The sequence below is a fragment of the Magallana gigas genome, chromosome 8 (assembly GCF_963853765.1).
Source record: "Magallana gigas chromosome 8, xbMagGiga1.1, whole genome shotgun sequence".
Classification (NCBI taxonomy): domain Eukaryota; kingdom Metazoa; phylum Mollusca; class Bivalvia; order Ostreida; family Ostreidae; genus Magallana; species Magallana gigas.
The window spans coordinates 29,960,306-29,979,331 of record NC_088860.1 but is presented as its reverse complement, the minus strand read 5'-3'; the positions used below and the strand labels follow the sequence as shown (position 1 = coordinate 29,979,331).

At 32.1% G+C, this 19,026-nt stretch overlaps 1 protein-coding gene across 2 annotated transcripts in view; it reads left to right on the top strand.

Annotated features, from left to right (window-relative positions):
- LOC105329424 (neurogenic locus notch homolog protein 1) overlaps positions 1-8,264 on the top strand; it is a 30,023-nt gene extending 21,759 nt beyond the window's left edge. The window contains exons 25-33 of one of the 2 annotated variants that reach the window (XM_034474050.2): positions 176-292; positions 698-808; positions 958-1,074; positions 2,584-2,715; positions 3,777-3,896; positions 4,432-4,563; positions 5,357-5,476; positions 5,835-5,951; positions 6,203-8,264. In XM_034474050.2, the coding sequence (XP_034329941.2) occupies positions 176-292; positions 698-808; positions 958-1,074; positions 2,584-2,715; positions 3,777-3,896; positions 4,432-4,563; positions 5,357-5,476; positions 5,835-5,951; positions 6,203-6,483 (1,247 nt within the window). In that variant the 3' untranslated portion in view covers positions 6,484-8,264. The remainder of the gene's footprint in view (positions 1-175; positions 293-697; positions 809-957; positions 1,075-2,583; positions 2,716-3,776; positions 3,897-4,431; positions 4,564-5,356; positions 5,477-5,834; positions 5,952-6,202) is intronic. The other variant, XM_066069291.1, reaches the window with a different exon arrangement.
- The last annotated feature ends 10,762 nt before the right edge of the window (positions 8,265-19,026 follow it).

Sequence of the window (19,026 nt, the reverse complement as noted above, 5' to 3'; positions counted from 1 at the left end):
TAGATAGTATTATATTTAAGTTGAAACATCAAATAATAACAACAAAGAAACACTAAACTGTGCACTTTAATTTTCTATTCATTAAGGAAAATGACTTTCGACACTGTACATTGCATTTGCAATGAAACAAAACCTACACATTTGGTAGTTAAGCAAACAGTGATTTTGTTTTCAGATATAAATGAATGTGAGAATAACACAATGTGCCTCAATGGTGGTATATGTCACAATACTGATGGATCCTTTGTCTGCAACTGTACCGCTGAATGGGGAGGACCATTGTGTGATTACCGTGAGCTTACATTTAGTATCTGTTATATAAGATGCATAAACATATACGATATATACTGTATGATAAAAAAAATGTGTTCATTATGAATTATTAAGCCTACAAGACCCTTATTTAATCAAAGAAACTACAATGAAAACTTATTTTAAGTTTTATTATCCATTTTAAAAATTCAGCTAATCTGTTATATTTCACTGATTTGTTAAAAACTAATATATAAGAAATTTGACATTTGCCATGTGCATGTTTGCGTTTCTTAACATTTACATTTGTAGATATGTTGATAACTATCTACTTCACAGATTGATTGAAATGGTAGAGATTGTCCCCTGTTCGACAAAATTCAATGTAATCCATTATACTGTAACTCCAACATTGAAAAAAAATGAAATTTTATCTTTTCTTCAGATATATGTAATGTATCAGAGCCGTGTCTGAACAACGGAACAAGCGAGTCGGTAGGTGAATCTTACAAATGTCTCTGTGAATCAGGATGGAATGGTACCAATTGCGAACTAGGTAACTCCTTTTAATTTATTCACATTTTATTTACATGTGAACACGATAATCTTTATTTATTAATACTGAATACGTTTTTTCTTAAAATATGATTCTCAGGTTAAATACTATATTCATGCATTTTAATGGAACTGTGTACATAATTATAGATATCGATGAATGTTTGGACTACCCGTGTAATACGAACGCCAGTGATTGCATCAACACGTTTGGCTCCTTTCGGTGCATTTGTCCATCGGGGTTTACTGGAGACCTCTGCATGGATGGTTGTATTAAGATATCCGACATATACAATGTTCTTATGAAGCATTTAGATAAACTCGTCAAAGTGAATTCACAATTATTGCAAAATGTTGAAAATAAAAATCAAGTAGTTGTAGACGTGAGCTTAACTGTTAAAGCTAGCATGAAAAATGATATTAGTACTATTATTTCCTATCTCTCTCAGACTACTGCTATTAATTTTCGATATCTATTGTTACGTTAACCGCTATACAGTCTCCATACGAGGGCTGTACGATATGGAATGTGTATTGTAGCACAGTACCATAACGCGTTGCACGATTTCTTGAATAGTTCTATTCAATACCTTACAAATCGTGTAGACACAAGCATTCAGCTCCACAACAGTTCTAAACTTGTAGACATTTCAATATTTGTAGCTCCAGTTGACCACTGTTTTAAAATGGCCAGGAAAGGGGTTTAGCATATTGAAGAAATCAGAGCTTACATTAAACTTTGCATTAACAATTTTCATTCGGTTATGTTTATTTTACTATTCAAGTCGAAATAGTTTTGATATTACATACAATACACATTGCATATTGAACAACCCCTCGCATAAGGACAGGAAAACTATTCATCTTTCAACGCATACATGCATCATACATGTACATATCCAATACTGACATTGGACGAATGGATTTGCAAAGAAGGGTAGAATGTTGTAGAATGTTTATCATGTCAGTTAGTCATTTAAGTATCTCTCTACATTCTAAGAGGTTCCAATGTAGAGTTACAGTGTACTGAGCGGTGGATGTTTACACATTCTAAAGTACGACTTTTTACGGGAAGCTTGAACAATAGTTAATGTCCGTTTGGATGCTAAATAGTTTACCCCTCCCCCTCCCGATTTGTAATTATGTACACGATTACGATATAAATATGTATTACCATCATTAAAAATTAAATTAATTCATTAGTGGTCAATATGTATATTTAGTCCGTAATCAGTGAATTATGCCATATCATGAAATCGTTCTCAATGCACATCACATGAGATACACGGAAATTAATTTAGAACACATAGAAAGACTGATTTCAGAATATAGAGTGACAAATCAGATCCATTTTGGGTGGACTTAATTGGCCTTTTTACATGCATACAACATTTCGTAGCATAAATTTGAGTTGTGTTATCTTTATGCACATTTTATGTCGTCAAATGTCAATGAATAACAATCATTATTAAGTTCAGTTTTTCTTTATTCCTTGTTGTTCTGTCATCTAAGTAACAATACGTAAATTGATTCATTTAAGATAGTACGTGTAGGTTATCTCATTTAATGTCTATTTTCAAATTCAAATACGGTTCAATTTAACACCCGTCCCACCCTTATCGATTTAATTCGCCGTCCTAGTATAAACTACTTTCCGATGCCCCTGTGACAAATGAGCCTGGATGTCTGTTCTCTCAGTTCTTTGAACAGAATACCTTTGACATAAAAATTCACTCTATGGCCATTGAATGAATTGGTTTTCTGATATTTTTACAGATGTGGATGAATGTTCTGATGCGAGTCTTGGAAATGAATCGCTTTGTTTTAATAATGGATCTTGCGTAAACAACCTTGGGTCTTACACATGTAATTGCTTAGCAGAATGGACCGGCTCAAGATGTGAGATAGGTAATGATATAATACAACATTGCCTGATACAGATAGATGAGTTTATTATAATTTAAAATTTTGAATTGATAAAGTACATTCAAGGATCCAGCGTACATCATTGTTCTCTGTAATCTATCAAACTCTTGGTACATGTAATCTGCCTAGTGGAATAGTTTAAACCAACTTTAATAAAATTAAACTTATTTATTGAACATATAAAATAAGGAAAAAAAAGAATCAAGAAGTATCATTGTTAAAGTTATAATTAAAATTATGATAATATGATTTTTGTTGAAAGTTTACGTTACTTATGAAGGATAAAGTTGAAATTAAGAAATTGTCAAATAAACGATCCATTTTTCATAAATAAATGTATGTAGTAATTTATTCTTTACGGAAACACGATTAAACATGTATTTAGAGTTTTTAAAAGTATAAGATAAAAAAAAATCAGGTGTAATTATTAAAACTCTCTAAAATAATGCTAATTTTGTTTGGCGGTAATTTTTGTTAGATATGATAGAATGAGGTTTTATTAAATAATTGTCGAATAAAAGATTCGTTTTTCATGGATAAAACAGAAGTTTCTTCCTCGCAAAAACAGGATTTATTATGTATTTAGAATTTTCCTATTTTTTAAGCTTAGACCTTCATTGGATAGACAGCTAAGACCACGGAAATATGCCAAAAAAACTTACATTATACAGTTTGTCAATTCGATACGGAGGCAAGATTGTTAGAAAAAAATAGGAAACTGCTTAATTCATGAGTTTTTCTTCTCCATATTGAATAATAGTATGAAATTTCACATAAAACATTATTTCATTATTTTAATTAAGCTGGGTTTTTTTATGTTTTGATCGTCATCTGGTGATTGAAAAGTCTCCTGTTCTTCATGAGTCTAATGGATGTAAAATGTATTGCAAACGCAAACATCCAGATTGAAGAGAAAACATATCGTACATAAATATTTGATTGGTTTGATTCATAGCAAATCATCTTTTGACTATATGCGTGAAAATTGCTGATGAATGAATCTCAAGGATGTTTTTAATTAACATATATGGAATTTTTCACAGATGTTGACGAGTGCATCCTAAATGTTTGCCCCTTGAACACATACAAAAGCTGTATCAACACATGTGGGTCCTTTCACTGTGTCTGCATGAGTGGATGGACTGGGAATCTGTGCTTGGAAGGTTAACTGCAAATATGCATACTTTTTTTAAAGATTAATCAATTTCAAAGTAGTTAAAATTTGTTGTCACACTACTGAGTATTTACATGTAATTATTTAAACAACAAAGCCATTTCTTTAAAAAAATGTATGATTACTAAAATCTATATTCGAAAGTAATTTAAGAGAATTCAAATATTCATACATAGATAGTATTATTTTTAAGTTGAAACATCAAATAATACCAACAAAGAAACACTAAACTGTGCACTTTAATCTTAAGTAAGTAAGTAACAATACGTAAATTGATTCATTTAAGATATGTGTAGGTTATCTCATTTAATATCTATTTTCAAATTCAAATACGGTTCAATTTAACACCCGTTCCACCCTTATCGATTTAATTCGCCGTCCTAGTATAAACTACCTTCCGATGCCCCTGTGACAAATGAGCCTGGATGTCTGTTCTCTAAGTACTTTGATTTGAGCAGAACACATTTGATATAAAGATTCACTCTATGGCCATTGGATGAATTGGTTTTCTGATATTTTTACAGATGTGGATGAATGTTCTGATGCGAGTCTTGGAAATGAATCGCTTTGTTTTAATAATGGATCTTGCGTAAACAATCTTGGGTCTTACACATGTAATTGCTTAGCAGAATGGACCGGCTCAAGATGTGAGATAGGTAATGATATAATACAACATTGCCTGATACAGATAGATGAGTTTATTATATCTTAAAATTTTAAATTGATAAAGTACATTCAAGGATCCAGCGTACATCATTGTTTTCTGTAATCTATCAAACTCTTGGTACATGTAATCTGCCTAGTGGAATAGTTTAAACCAACTTTAATAAAATTAAACTTATTTATAGAACAGGAAAAATAAGGAAAAAAAAGAATCAAGAAGTATCATTGTTAAAGTTATAATCAAAATTATGATAATATGATTTTTGTTGAAAGTTTACGTTGGTTATGAAGGATAAAGTTGAAATTAAGAAATTGTCAAATGAACGATCCATTTTTCATAAATAAATGTATGTAGAAATTTATTCTTTACGGAAACACGATTACAAATGTGTTTAGAAATATGCCCCAAAAACTTACATTATACAGTTTGTCAATTCGATACGGAGGCAAGATTGTTAGAAAAAAATAGGAAACTGCTTAATTCATGAGTTTTTCTTCTCCATATTGAATAATAGTATGAAATTTCACATAAAATATTATTTCATTATTTTAATTAAGCTGGTTTTTTTTATGTTTTGATCGTCATCTGGTGATTGAAAAGTCTCCTGTTCTTCATGAGTCTAATGGATGTAAAATGTATTGCAAACGCAAACATCCAGATTGAAGAGAAAACATATATTGATTGGTTTGATTCATAGCAAATCATCTTTTGACTATATGCGTAAAAATTGCTGATGAATGAATCTCAAGGATGTTTTAAATTAACATATATGGATTTTTTCACAGATGTTGACGAGTGCATCCTAAATGTTTGCCCCTTGAACACATCCAAAAGCTGTATCAACACATGTGGGTCCTTTCACTGTGTCTGCATGAGTGGATGGACTGGGAATCTGTGCTTGGAAGGTTAACTGCAAATATGCATACTTTTTTTTAAGATTAATCGATTTCAAAGTAGTAAAAGTTTATTGTCACACTAGTGAGTATTTACATGTAATTATTTAAACAACAAAGCCATTTCTTTAAAAAATGTATGATTGCTAAAAACTATATTCGAAAGTAATTTAAGAGAATTCAAATATTCATACATAGATAGTATTATATTTAAGTTGAAACATCAAATAATACCAACAAAGAAACACTAAACTGTGCACTTTAATCTTCTTTTCATTAAGGAAAATGACTATCGACACTGTACATTGCATTTGCAATGAAACAAAACCTACACATTTGGTAGTTTAGCAAGCAGTGATTTTGTTTTCAGATATAAATGAATGTGAAAATAACAAAATGTGCCTCAATGGTGGTATATGTCACAATACCGATGGATCCTTTGTCTGCAACTGTACCGCTGAATGGGGAGGACCATTGTGTGATTACCGTGAGCTTACGTTTAGTATCTGTATTATAAGATGCATAAACATATAAGATATATACTGTATGATAAAGAAAAAATGTGTTCATTATGAATTATTAAGCCTACAATACCCTTATTTCATCAAAGAAACTACTATGAAAACTTATTTTAAGTTTTATTATCCATTTTAAAAATTCAGCTAATCTGTTATATTTCTGATTTGTTAAAAACTGATGTGACGTTTTGTTACCATTCAATCAAAACTTGATTTTCAGCTATATTGTATACCGAACGAATTATATATTGGAACAACCCAGAAAATCACAAAAGACAAATTGAAAATCTCAATGCTAGTCTTCAACAAATCAAATCTAACCTCACTATCGACAAAAGTCTCTTAACCTCGGAAAGAATAAAAAGAATCAGTGCCCTTGATCATCGGACGTCCGCAGCGATCACTGGATACATCGGTGCCGGGGTGTTGTCGTTTGTATTTGGGTTGTTGCTCTGCTTTGATATAACTGTTTGCTGTACAGTAAAGAAATTCAAGAGATAGAAAAGCTCAGAAATAAACCTTAAAATATTCATGGTTTTCCTCTGATAAAATCAATCGTTTTTACGTGTGTCTGTGTGTGGATCAGCAAACTTCACATACCTTCTCTATTTAACGATATTTAAAAATTGCAGTTTACATTTAATCAATGTCCTTTGACATTCAGTAGAAGGATTCATATTTGCACAAATGTGAAAGTTTATTCCGGTATATCTATCCAACCATGATTTAATTGTATAAACTGATTGTTTAGTCAATATTAAAAAAAAATGCAGAGTGATTAAGGTTTTTTTTTTAAAGTATAGATGTGTGCCATAGCAGATAATAACTTGATGTGCTATAATTAATTAGACGACATGCGGTCATTGTGTTTTGAAAATTCAAGATTTCTTGTCCAACCTAGTGTCCGCACAAAAGAATTTGGTGATAGACAGTTTGACGGAAGTGCAGCCGTACGGCAGATCTAGGGCATGAACAACATCTATGTGGTTTGAGGAAAAAAACACCCATTCAAAAATGCATGATGAACTCGTCCTACACTTTTCGTTAATTAGTCAATCCGCGTCCTTTGTTACCCCGTTCTGGAAAGTTCTACCCAATTCTCTCACCAGAGGTCGTGCTGTGCAAGCGAATGAGTATTAAAACTAAAATCGCCCACTAAAAAAACGAATTGACTCATTTTATTTATTCAATATTTGTCAAATCTTAACGTCTATGTATTCTTCAAATAGGCTAACAGTAAATATATTCACTCTTTACGTAATCATTCAATATTATTTAATTGCAAGTATATATTTTGATCGAGACTATCCCTGACTTGGATCCGCTAATGTGTGTCCACCTTCTTACTCTCGTTTTTGCTAATTCGGGCTTGTTTATCGAAAATGAAAGAAGGTTTTTGATTAATTTCCTAATAATAACTTATCAGTTAAAATCAGATATACCTAACGGACAGCATCACACGTGTTTAAATACCAAAGGTGTGAGCAAGTACTCTGGTGCAAGCATTTTGTAGTTTGGTTTTTTTTTGGCAAAATGCCTTAGTTTATAAGTACGAGATTCGATGATGTCCATCTCAAAGATGTAGAATCGCATAAACTAACAGAGTAACTATAAGTAGCAATCTATCGTGGAACTAACATATCAAACAACAATTGTGTTAATAATTGTATTTTTGTGTTGAATGCTATAATTCTATATGCTTATTTATTGTATTTTTCATGTTTATGTTTGATTAGATATGTTGCATTTCTTTCCCAAACCTTGTAGAGGTCGTTGGCCAATTTCCCTTCAGTGGTCACTGTCCAAGTCTATTTTTAGCCAAATTCCCTAGTCTAAAAACCTCCCAGTGACCTATTATGTAATTAAAAAATAATATGGTGTAATTCTCCCCAAATTAAATTTAATAGCCAATCAAATTAAACGATATGGTCACGTGATTTGATCCGGTCAGTATCTGACCAGTGAGAGTAGGGTCATTCTGTCTTCATCTCTGATCTGAGAGTGTAAGCACAAGTAATGTTTTGATACACCCACCTCCATCCCCGTTTCACCAATCCAATATTTGAAAGTTGCATATATATACAAAATATTGTTATTCTGTATATTTTATTTTTGAGGTGCCATCTTTTTGCTGGTTTTGTATATATTGTATATAATTTTGAACGAAATATTGTTTTTCTGTAATTTAAGGGGATCAGCATATTGATAAGTTATTTAACGTTTAACATTTTGTGTGAGCAGTTTTGGGGTCTGATCCCCTACGATGTTGATTATATTTTTCTTTACTTTCTTCAGTTTTAATAAATGACATATTTCATCATGCCAAAGTGTTGAGTTCATTTATCAGACAGCAAAAACAGAGCTGCGGTGAGGTTGTGCAGCATGAGAAAACATAAAATTCTATCTAAAGCATATGCAAAATTGGGTCTAATGCACAAGGTAAAATATATACATTCCCTAGATAGAAATAGTCTTCAAAAATTGTACTTCTCCTTTATTAGACCTGGCTCCTCCGTTACCAAAATTTTCAAATTCCTCACTCGTTCCTCAACTCAAATCCTTTAAAGGAAAGTTCATAAATTTGAGGTAAAACCTCAGATTTGAGGCTGAGTATTGAATTGAGAAAGTTGGTGACGGCGGGGTCAGGCCTGGAATATGCCGATACTATTTGGGACAATATACCAGAATATCTAAGTCTTAACATCAAGAAAATTCTGCTTGAAGCTTCTCTATTTAACGATATTTAAAAATTGCAGTTTACATTTAATCAATGTCCTTTGACATTCAGTAGAAGGATTCATATTTGCACAAATGTGAAAGTTTATTCCGGTATATCTATCCAACCATGATTTAATTGTATAAACTGATTGTTTAGTCAATATTAAAAAAAAATGCAGAGTGATTAAGGTTTTTTTTTTAAAGTATAGATGTGTGCCATAGCAGATAATAACTTGATGTGCTATAATTAATTAGACGACATGCGGTCATTGTGTTTTGAAAATTCAAGATTTCTTGTCCAACCTAGTGTCCGCACAAAAGAATTTGGTGATAGACAGTTTGACGGAAGTGCAGCCGTACGGCAGATCTAGGGCATGAACAACATCTATGTGGTTTGAGGAAAAAAACACCCATTCAAAAATGCATGATGAACTCGTCCTACACTTTTCGTTAATTAGTCAATCCGCGTCCTTTGTTACCCCGTTCTGGAAAGTTCTACCCAATTCTCTCACCAGAGGTCGTGCTGTGCAAGCGAATGAGTATTAAAACTAAAATCGCCCACTAAAAAAACGAATTGACTCATTTTATTTATTCAATATTTGTCAAATCTTAACGTCTATGTATTCTTCAAATAGGCTAACAGTAAATATATTCACTCTTTACGTAATCATTCAATATTATTTAATTGCAAGTATATATTTTGATCGAGACTATCCCTGACTTGGATCCGCTAATGTGTGTCCACCTTCTTACTCTCGTTTTTGCTAATTCGGGCTTGTTTATCGAAAATGAAAGAAGGTTTTTGATTAATTTCCTAATAATAACTTATCAGTTAAAATCAGATATACCTAACGGACAGCATCACACGTGTTTAAATACCAAAGGTGTGAGCAAGTACTCTGGTGCAAGCATTTTGTAGTTTGGTTTTTTTTTGGCAAAATGCCTTAGTTTATAAGTACGAGATTCGATGATGTCCATCTCAAAGATGTAGAATCGCATAAACTAACAGAGTAACTATAAGTAGCAATCTATCGTGGAACTAACATATCAAACAACAATTGTGTTAATAATTGTATTTTTGTGTTGAATGCTATAATTCTATATGCTTATTTATTGTATTTTTCATGTTTATGTTTGATTAGATATGTTGCATTTCTTTCCCAAACCTTGTAGAGGTCGTTGGCCAATTTCCCTTCAGTGGTCACTGTCCAAGTCTATTTTTAGCCAAATTCCCTAGTCTAAAAACCTCCCAGTGACCTATTATGTAATTAAAAAATAATATGGTGTAATTCTCCCCAAATTAAATTTAATAGCCAATCAAATTAAACGATATGGTCACGTGATTTGATCCGGTCAGTATCTGACCAGTGAGAGTAGGGTCATTCTGTCTTCATCTCTGATCTGAGAGTGTAAGCACAAGTAATGTTTTGATACACCCACCTCCATCCCCGTTTCACCAATCCAATATTTGAAAGTTGCATATATATACAAAATATTGTTATTCTGTATATTTTATTTTTGAGGTGCCATCTTTTTGCTGGTTTTGTATATATTGTATATAATTTTGAACGAAATATTGTTTTTCTGTAATTTAAGGGGATCAGCATATTGATAAGTTATTTAACGTTTAACATTTTGTGTGAGCAGTTTTGGGGTCTGATCCCCTACGATGTTGATTATATTTTTCTTTACTTTCTTCAGTTTTAATAAATGACATATTTCATCATGCCAAAGTGTTGAGTTCATTTATCAGACAGCAAAAACAGAGCTGCGGTGAGGTTGTGCAGCATGAGAAAACATAAAATTCTATCTAAAGCATATGCAAAATTGGGTCTAATGCACAAGGTAAAATATATACATTCCCTAGATAGAAATAGTCTTCAAAAATTGTACTTCTCCTTTATTAGACCTGGCTCCTCCGTTACCAAAATTTTCAAATTCCTCACTCGTTCCTCAACTCAAATCCTTTAAAGGAAAGTTCATAAATTTGAGGTAAAACCTCAGATTTGAGGCTGAGTATTGAATTGAGAAAGTTGGTGACGGCGGGGTCAGGCCTGAAATATGCCGATACTATTTGGGACAATATACCAGAATATCTAAGTCTTAACATCAAGAAAATTCTGCTTGAAGCGGTGCAAATATTAATCGTGACAGGCTCCAAAACTCTCCTATTTAAAGAAACAGGCTGGGTTCCTTTATCTAAGCGTAGGTAAGACCACCGGCTTATTTTGTTGTTTAAAATGTTCCACGGTAAAGTTCCTAATCATCTATGAAACTTTTTGCAGACTCAGATTCAGTTTCCAATAGATCACATAATACAAGACGCACAAACTCAATACGAGAAATCTACGCAAGATCTCAGCTATATTACTCTTTTCTTCCAAATACCAGTCGACTTTTGCACACAATACCAAGCAATGTACAGAACAATCCTTCCATAAGAAGCTTCAAATCAAAGTACTAAAGTACTCACGGGAGTTGATTTTATAGATTGTTATTTATTTTAAAATCAACGATATGTGTTTTGCATGGCAAGAAATTCCTATAAGTATTTGAATTTATATAATATGAATCCTACAGGAATTTCGTGAAAATCCAATATCAATCATGTTGTGTAATATTCAAAGAATTATTTCATCAAACTACGTATTAGTTATCGAAATAGTTATGAGCAATTGTATTAATCCAAGCAAAATCTACTCTCGTTCAATCAGACTCTCAGCTGTATCCGTTAATCTCCGACAAGCAAGAGAGACTCTATACTTGTCGGAGATTTACGGAGACAGCCGAGCGTCTGGTTGAACGAGACTATATTGAACTCTGGCGTAGGAATACATAAAATGTACGACTTCAAAAAATATCTAAATTGTTCGTACCATTTAAAATCTGACTATTTACAAGGTATCTATTAATGAGTTTCCTTGAAGAACAATGCTTAAGAACTCATTACATCGAATTTATTGATTAGAACTAACTGTTGTCAGCGGTGTTAATTTGTGCTTAGGTCCAAACTCTGTTTCACTTTCGGTTTGCCTGAGTAACTGCATAGGAGAGTTGATTAAAATCAACTCCCAAACCAACATAACTATTCCCGAATACTATCATATAGGGTCTCGTATGGGTCAAATTTTCCATTCTCAACTACGTTTAGAATGTAGTATTTTAAAACTTCATGTGTAAACATAAACCTTTGTCCATCCCCTCTTTGTTCGTGTGGGTCAGTAGAAAACACTGATCATTATCTTCTACACTGTCCAAAATATGATACAATACGAAATATAATAATAAACACACTCGCAAACTCTACAGATCCTAACTAACTACTCTACGGATCTAATTTTCTTAGCACTGTAGAAATGAACAAATTTTTCACACCGTACAAAGATGTATACTTGATAGTAAAAGATTTAGCAACCATGATATCACGTAGAATGTTGTACAATAATAATACCTTTTTTCAATTGTCTGTTTTTCTTATTCCCACAATGCATTTATATTTATGACAATAGTTAATGAAAGTCGGCAAATCCTATGGTTTTTTTTATGATGTGTTAGCACATGTATTAAGTTAAAATTTCAGACGAAAATAAAATAAATGTTCGTACTGAAAACGTACACAGAACTGAGATGTAAGAAATAAAGCCACTTTTCCCTTTGTATGGGTGTGTATGAACATTATCACATGATCATGTTTACTATATATCTGTTATGATGTTCAACCAACGAATATATTGTAATAATTATTCTTTTCGTGTGATATCTTATTTTATTATACTTTCATGTCAGATACTGAAATCCGATTGGTTTAGACACAGTTGGTAATCCGTTCTATTACCCTCAGTCTTACCAACACACTTGGCAACTGGTAACACAACAAATTGTTACATGTGCGTAAATTATGCGCGTACGGTTCGCCGTAGAATTCACTTCATATCGGTATAAAATCAGTAAAATTTTCTTTAAAAAATAAGACATTCAGAATAATAAAATAAATAGTGCCTGTTTGGGAGGGTAACTGTTGCAATTGGCACCCCTTGAAAACCATTGTCAACCTCTGCTTCGCGTCGGTTGACAATTGTTTTCTCGGGGTGTCAATTTCAATAGTTACCCTCCCAAACAGGCACTATTTATATATTGTTGACTTTTTTCATTATCTCATAAAAAGTGTTTCCAACTTTGATTTTTGACATATATTTTTATTTTTTGTTCCGTGTATTTACATCACATTTACACCTCTTATTTCTGCAGTGTATGCAAGAGAGGGATTAATATAAGCCCTATGGCTTGTTTCCCGATCTTACAGTTGTAATTATCATCATGTTATTGTATTGAATCTATAATGAATAAATATTGATTAAACTACAAAAGATAATGATTCCAATTTTAATTTTAACAGTGCTGTTTTAACGCTTATATTATACTAATTTTTATTGGGACATCATTTTCTAATCTTTTTTTTTCCTTTTTACTGTATGTTTTTTTTAAACAAGAAGTCCTATTTACGTTCGAAAGTAGAAAGTTCCATTTTTTTGTGCCACTGAATGTATGGAAGGCCGGTATCGTTATAAATACAGTTTTACTTTCTAGAGTCAAAATATGATGCTACTCGAAAACATAAAATACTATGAAATAAAACGCGCATTTTATTATGCCTTTTATGTAGCTAATAACTTTAAATACTGTGTGGACATTTAAAATTACTTCCTTTCTTGAGAACATTAACTTGTGAACAAAATTTTAGATGTATTCAATTTCCACAAACGTCATATTGACTCCAATTTACACAGCTGCCGTAAACGTTTTCCTAGTTACCATTTATTGCAATCACAACGCACAGTAAAATTGACATCCAAACTACAAGTATCTCCTGGTACTGGTACTGGACCAGATGTTTTGAATTGTGCACTATGTTCCTGGTTTGGGATTTAAACAAACTGTTGCCGTTGCTTTTCCTTTTGATGAATTTGGAGCTTTGCCTCTACTATTTGTTTTCTCAAACTTAGTGTCCTATTCTAGTTTTTGCTTCTTAATCTCATAGAATTTTAAAATGTAACTATTGGATTCTTCTAGATTCCCAGCGAGAAATGGTGTCACAAACTTCCTACTTTTTTGTTCATTATCTGTTGATAGCTGTGCTACCGCGTTACCCATCCGCTCTTAGTGTTCCGTCAGTTGTGTTTCATCATGGGCATAGATGGTCGCAGGTGATGTTGATTCAGGCTTTGTGTCAAAAATTGCAGGTTTTAGAGGAAAGATTCCTGTTGTTCTGAAGGAGGAAACAAGACTATAGAAGGACAGCTGCTTAATTTGGCAATTTCATAATTTGTTAATGTGGCTCTTGGATTCTGCTGCATTCACCTAACAAAACTTCTATGTCTTCACTCTGATAGATAGAAAAATTTGAAAATAACGAATTTAAATAAAGTGAAATTTTAAACGTGTCATACCTGATATGTCTTCTCGTCAATAGCACAGATAAAAAAGACCGATTGAAACCAATTACCTGTGACAAAACGTCAAAACACAAACAATGCTTTGTATGATTGGCGTTTTTTTTCTAATTGATATAATCTTTAGTAATAGTTTTAAGGACCCTTCACAATTGGCGCACGAGCAATTTACAACACATTGCAATCAAAATGTTTGAGCTTCGCATGAGCTGTCGAATTGGAGAATACGTTGCACGGTGTCTTGCATTCGCTGTATGCGTTTTAGTGTTTGCATAAAGTCTCCTCAAAATATTTGGCATGCACACCATTCAGACAAGACCAAATGCGATCCAAGTTTTAGAAATGCACTTCCTCAAGAAAAGCAGGCATCTAACTCTAATGTGAATACCAATTGCACTTCCCGCTGTGATTATTGCTTTTGTTGAAGACATTGACGATGGCACACTGTGGGGCATGATATGGTGTTATTTCTGTTTCATCAATATTGATAATCCGGTTTGGTTTATCTACTAAATTCTTTGCAACCATTATTGTGGTAAGTTCTTTAAAGTATGCTCTTTTTTTCTTGTAAGGTTTCTATGATTTAACAATCTTTAATTCATTATGGCCACCTGCTCTTAAAATGACAAAACCGGTTAATGCTGAGATCACTCCAATTTTGTTGTCAGTGTCTTTTTCAAGGACAAGGCATAATATTTTGCAATCGTTTGAATGCTGCTTTTTGTGTAACCATATCCTGCATCGGTCATATAAGTTACATGATCTACAAAATCTTTTTTCTTCACTTTCATTGAACAGTGGTTCCTTCCCTACTTTTGCCATACCTTCATCAGTTTATCTAGTTCTGTCCCTTGGAGTAGACTCTGGAACAAGAATATTATTGCAGCTCTTTATACTGAATACTCTATATTCTGCAATAATATCTTAAACATTACAACAAATCTAAATGCAAATTTTTAGACTTTTTATTTTTGATAATCAAATTTTATTTCCTAAGTGTGTTCCATACTTTTTTCTTAAGCATCACATCACTTGACATAACGCATCTAAATTCAACAATCAGGTGACAGACTGACAATTCATTAACAATTTATAATTTAAACTAAATGTCACAAATGACAAGTATGTAATTTCTTGTAAATGATCATTTATCATTAGAATATAATGTAATTTGAACACAATATAACACAAAAAGACTTACATACACGTACCTCATCTTTTTTTTACATTACTAGCATTGACATTGATACCTTATATATCCTTAATCTGCAGTCTTATTACTCAAGGTGGCGCTAAATCGCAAACTAATCAGATAAGCTATGTTGCGAAATATACCGCGATAACGCGATACAATGGACCAGCGATATAATGAGAAGGGGGTATATTAAGGGAGTGGTTATTAACTATGTATTCAATTGTTTAATTTTGTAATCCTCCAACAAAATATATCAAAGATATGAAGCTATAATACTAAACAAAAGTTGGTAGGCAATACTATTTGCTAACGCTTTTTAATAATACCTGAACTTTATAGTTTCGCACAGCTTACAAAGTTGTTTCGAAGAATTATTTGATACTGTTTACATCACGACAAAACTATTTGATGAGTTTCACCGCAATAATGTATTACATTCATTACATTGGACGGAGTTTTGTAGAAACGTATTTGAACAAAAATAATATGACAATCACTGCACTGGTAGTGAACATCAATGAAAGACGAAACAAAACTCCAGACACGTATTTAAATCAATCCTTGAAAATTGTTGAAGGTTTACCTGTGTCTTATTGTAATAAAATCGCACTTATGCAAACCACACACAGTAGCAGATCTAGCTGTGACAATACGGACTTTAGAAAACGTAGCGTTGAGGGGTTTTTTTTTGGGGGGGGGGGTTGTTTTTTTTGTTTGTTTGTTGTTGGTTTTTTTTTTTTTTTGGCTTTTTATCTATTTGTTTTGTTTTGTTTTTGTTTTTTTGTTTTTTGTATGGGGGTTTTTTTTTGGTAGAAACTGGTACATGTAACAACGACGATTGGGTTTTTTTTCTTGGATTTATTTTCACTTTTACTGTGTTTGATGTAGTGCGGCCCAAGTCTACAATATGCACTCTGTATGAACGGTTTGTTCCTGTTTTGCACACATTTGAAAATTAGGCATCGAAAAAATGTGTGCGAAACGGGAATTTGACCAGATGAGATAATTGCTTAATTGCTATAGTCTATATCACAATTCCTGCGAGGGCACTTGCCAATAAAATAAATAAAACGTAACTAATTGCAACTTATATTTACATTTATTTTATGTTACAATATTACTTGCATAAAAGCACGTTTACATAATAATTGACATCCATATTCATGAATTTGATTTCAAACATTAATTTGGTAATGAACAATTTCATTATTTTTTTTAAATAAGAAAGATTATTGCAAAAAAGTTGAATATATAGCGCCTTTGTTTAACTTACTGCCTATAGGAAGTACATGTACATGCTAAAAGTTAAAAGACAAAATATCATATGTAAATATTTAATTGTTGCGTTTACTGACATGTAAAATGGAGGAAATGTGTATAGTGAAAACTCTGCTAAATATTTTTCATTTATGTTGTGGCTTGAATAATCGAAGAAAATAGACAAACTGTGTGATGATAAATCGGCAATTTAATATGCCTCAAAAACTGTAAAGATTATTTCACAAAACTATCAAATGTAGACCTAATTCATGCATTTTCAACCTTTTTCAGTTTGAGGTATATCGCATCAATATTAAATTAAATCCAGTGTTCTGTGATGTCATACTTTTTTGTAAAACTTTGAATTCTTTAAAATTTGTGCAATATAGTTTTATGTTTTTATGTGAATATAATTATATGGAAGTAATTAGAATAATTGTTAAGTTCGAGATATTTTTGCAGCTTGGCTTTATACTAAATTTCCAATTTTTATACATGTTATCTATGTTAAGGGGAAATAACTCTTCATCTGACTTTTCTCTCGGTTGTATGTCTAAATGCTATAATTTTTCTTATCCTAACAATTAATTTTAAAATATGTTTGTAGTTTTAGTTTTCTGACAAAACTATATAAAAATAAACAAGATAAACAAGTTTCTGCCTACAAAGATTTTACTTTTCAACAAAAAAGTATGGCTTTCTGGTGCTTAAATATGCTTTAGTTTATGTTTGTCTGACGTCTCAAAAAGTTTGATGACATGTATATTTTTTCTATTAATTGATGAAATTTAAGTCTATTAAGTTGAAATAAGTTCTGTTTTTCAACTTTCATCAGAGAATTTTATGACTATGGAGTTACCTTAAAATATTATTTTTGTCAGATTTTTTTATGTATTTAACCTCTGATTTGAAAAACTAGAAAGTGACCCGCCATATACTAAAGCGGGGATGTCATAAGAACTACTGTCAAGGTCGCTACTTCAAGGATTGATACATTTTGTGATAAAGATCTGTTTTCTTTCATAATATTCTTTCTGTTGATACCAAACAATAAATTATAAACATGCTTTTTACCTAATTTGCAACTCAGTTGTAAAAAGAGACACGGAGTACCCCATATGACTGTCTATGTATTTTTCCCCTTCGTCATATAATTCTCCATTGAATCAGCTTCCAATTGGCTTGGGACCAGCAATGTTTCCTAATTCAGTGGTTTTATTTTTAAGGTAAATGGACAAAAAAGGTGAAAGTCAAATCATCTAATCATTATTTTTTTATCAGTGTGCGGAAATTGAAGACTTTTTAAATATATCATTATCTTTATTTTATCAAACTAAAAAAATGGTGATAGTTATTAGTTATAGACCTAAAACACAACAAAATATCTATATTCTTGTTGTTTTATAGTTAAAGGGGCATGGTCACGATTTTGGTCAAATCCTATTTTTATGTTTTTATTACTTACAATGCTTTAGAAAATATGCATTTCTGATAATCAAATAAAATTTGAGAGTCATTCGTAGAGTTATAAGCAAGATACGGGGCGCACAATTCTCTGTCATGCAAACAAGGCTCGTGCCCTGTTTTTGTTTACATAGGTTCAGTATACCAGTAAAAAAAAACCTTTTCAAGCTTATTTGTCTATATTTTTATTTATTTTAAGCAAAGATAAGCAGTTCCTAACGTTTAACACATTCGTTTTAGATTTAAAACTGGAATATTTACTTCAACGTTAAAAATGTAAACAAACGCTTTGTTTACATAGCGAAGAATTTCAAGCTCTGTAACTCGCTTATAACTCAACATATGACACTCAAATTTCGGTTGCCTATCAAGAATGCTTTTCTGAAACATTGCAAAAATTAAAAACGTAAAAATAATTTTTGACCAAAATCGTGACCATGCCCCTTTAAGGCGCTGATAAAACACAGGCAAAAACCCAGATAAAATCTTTGACCGAAAGCAGACTATAATTGCTATATCACAACACAAATCACACCTACTCTTCTATACCCACTTATCAAATGTGTACAAAACGGGAACCATGTATCTGTGCAAGATAGTACGGGTACCTTGGAAATTCTTTCAAAGAATATACCGTCTTTTATATTTTATTGTAATTTCCTTTATTTTTTTCTCTAACATATTACTACAACGGAAATGCATTTTGAAGTCCGTGCAACCTGAATGCCTCGGAAAGCAATCGAGCGTAAACTTTCTATACCGCTATATATACTCCAGCGAGAACATAGTAAGTTGCAACTCTTTAATAAAACATATTCTATGAATCTTAATGAGAACCAAAACGTTCAGTTAACCAAGCAGAACTTCAAGGCGATTTTTTTTCTGTTGACAGATGATGTATTAGTTTGCAAGTTTAAACATCAAAGGTGAAGAGAATTCAGATTCATGGAATCAACA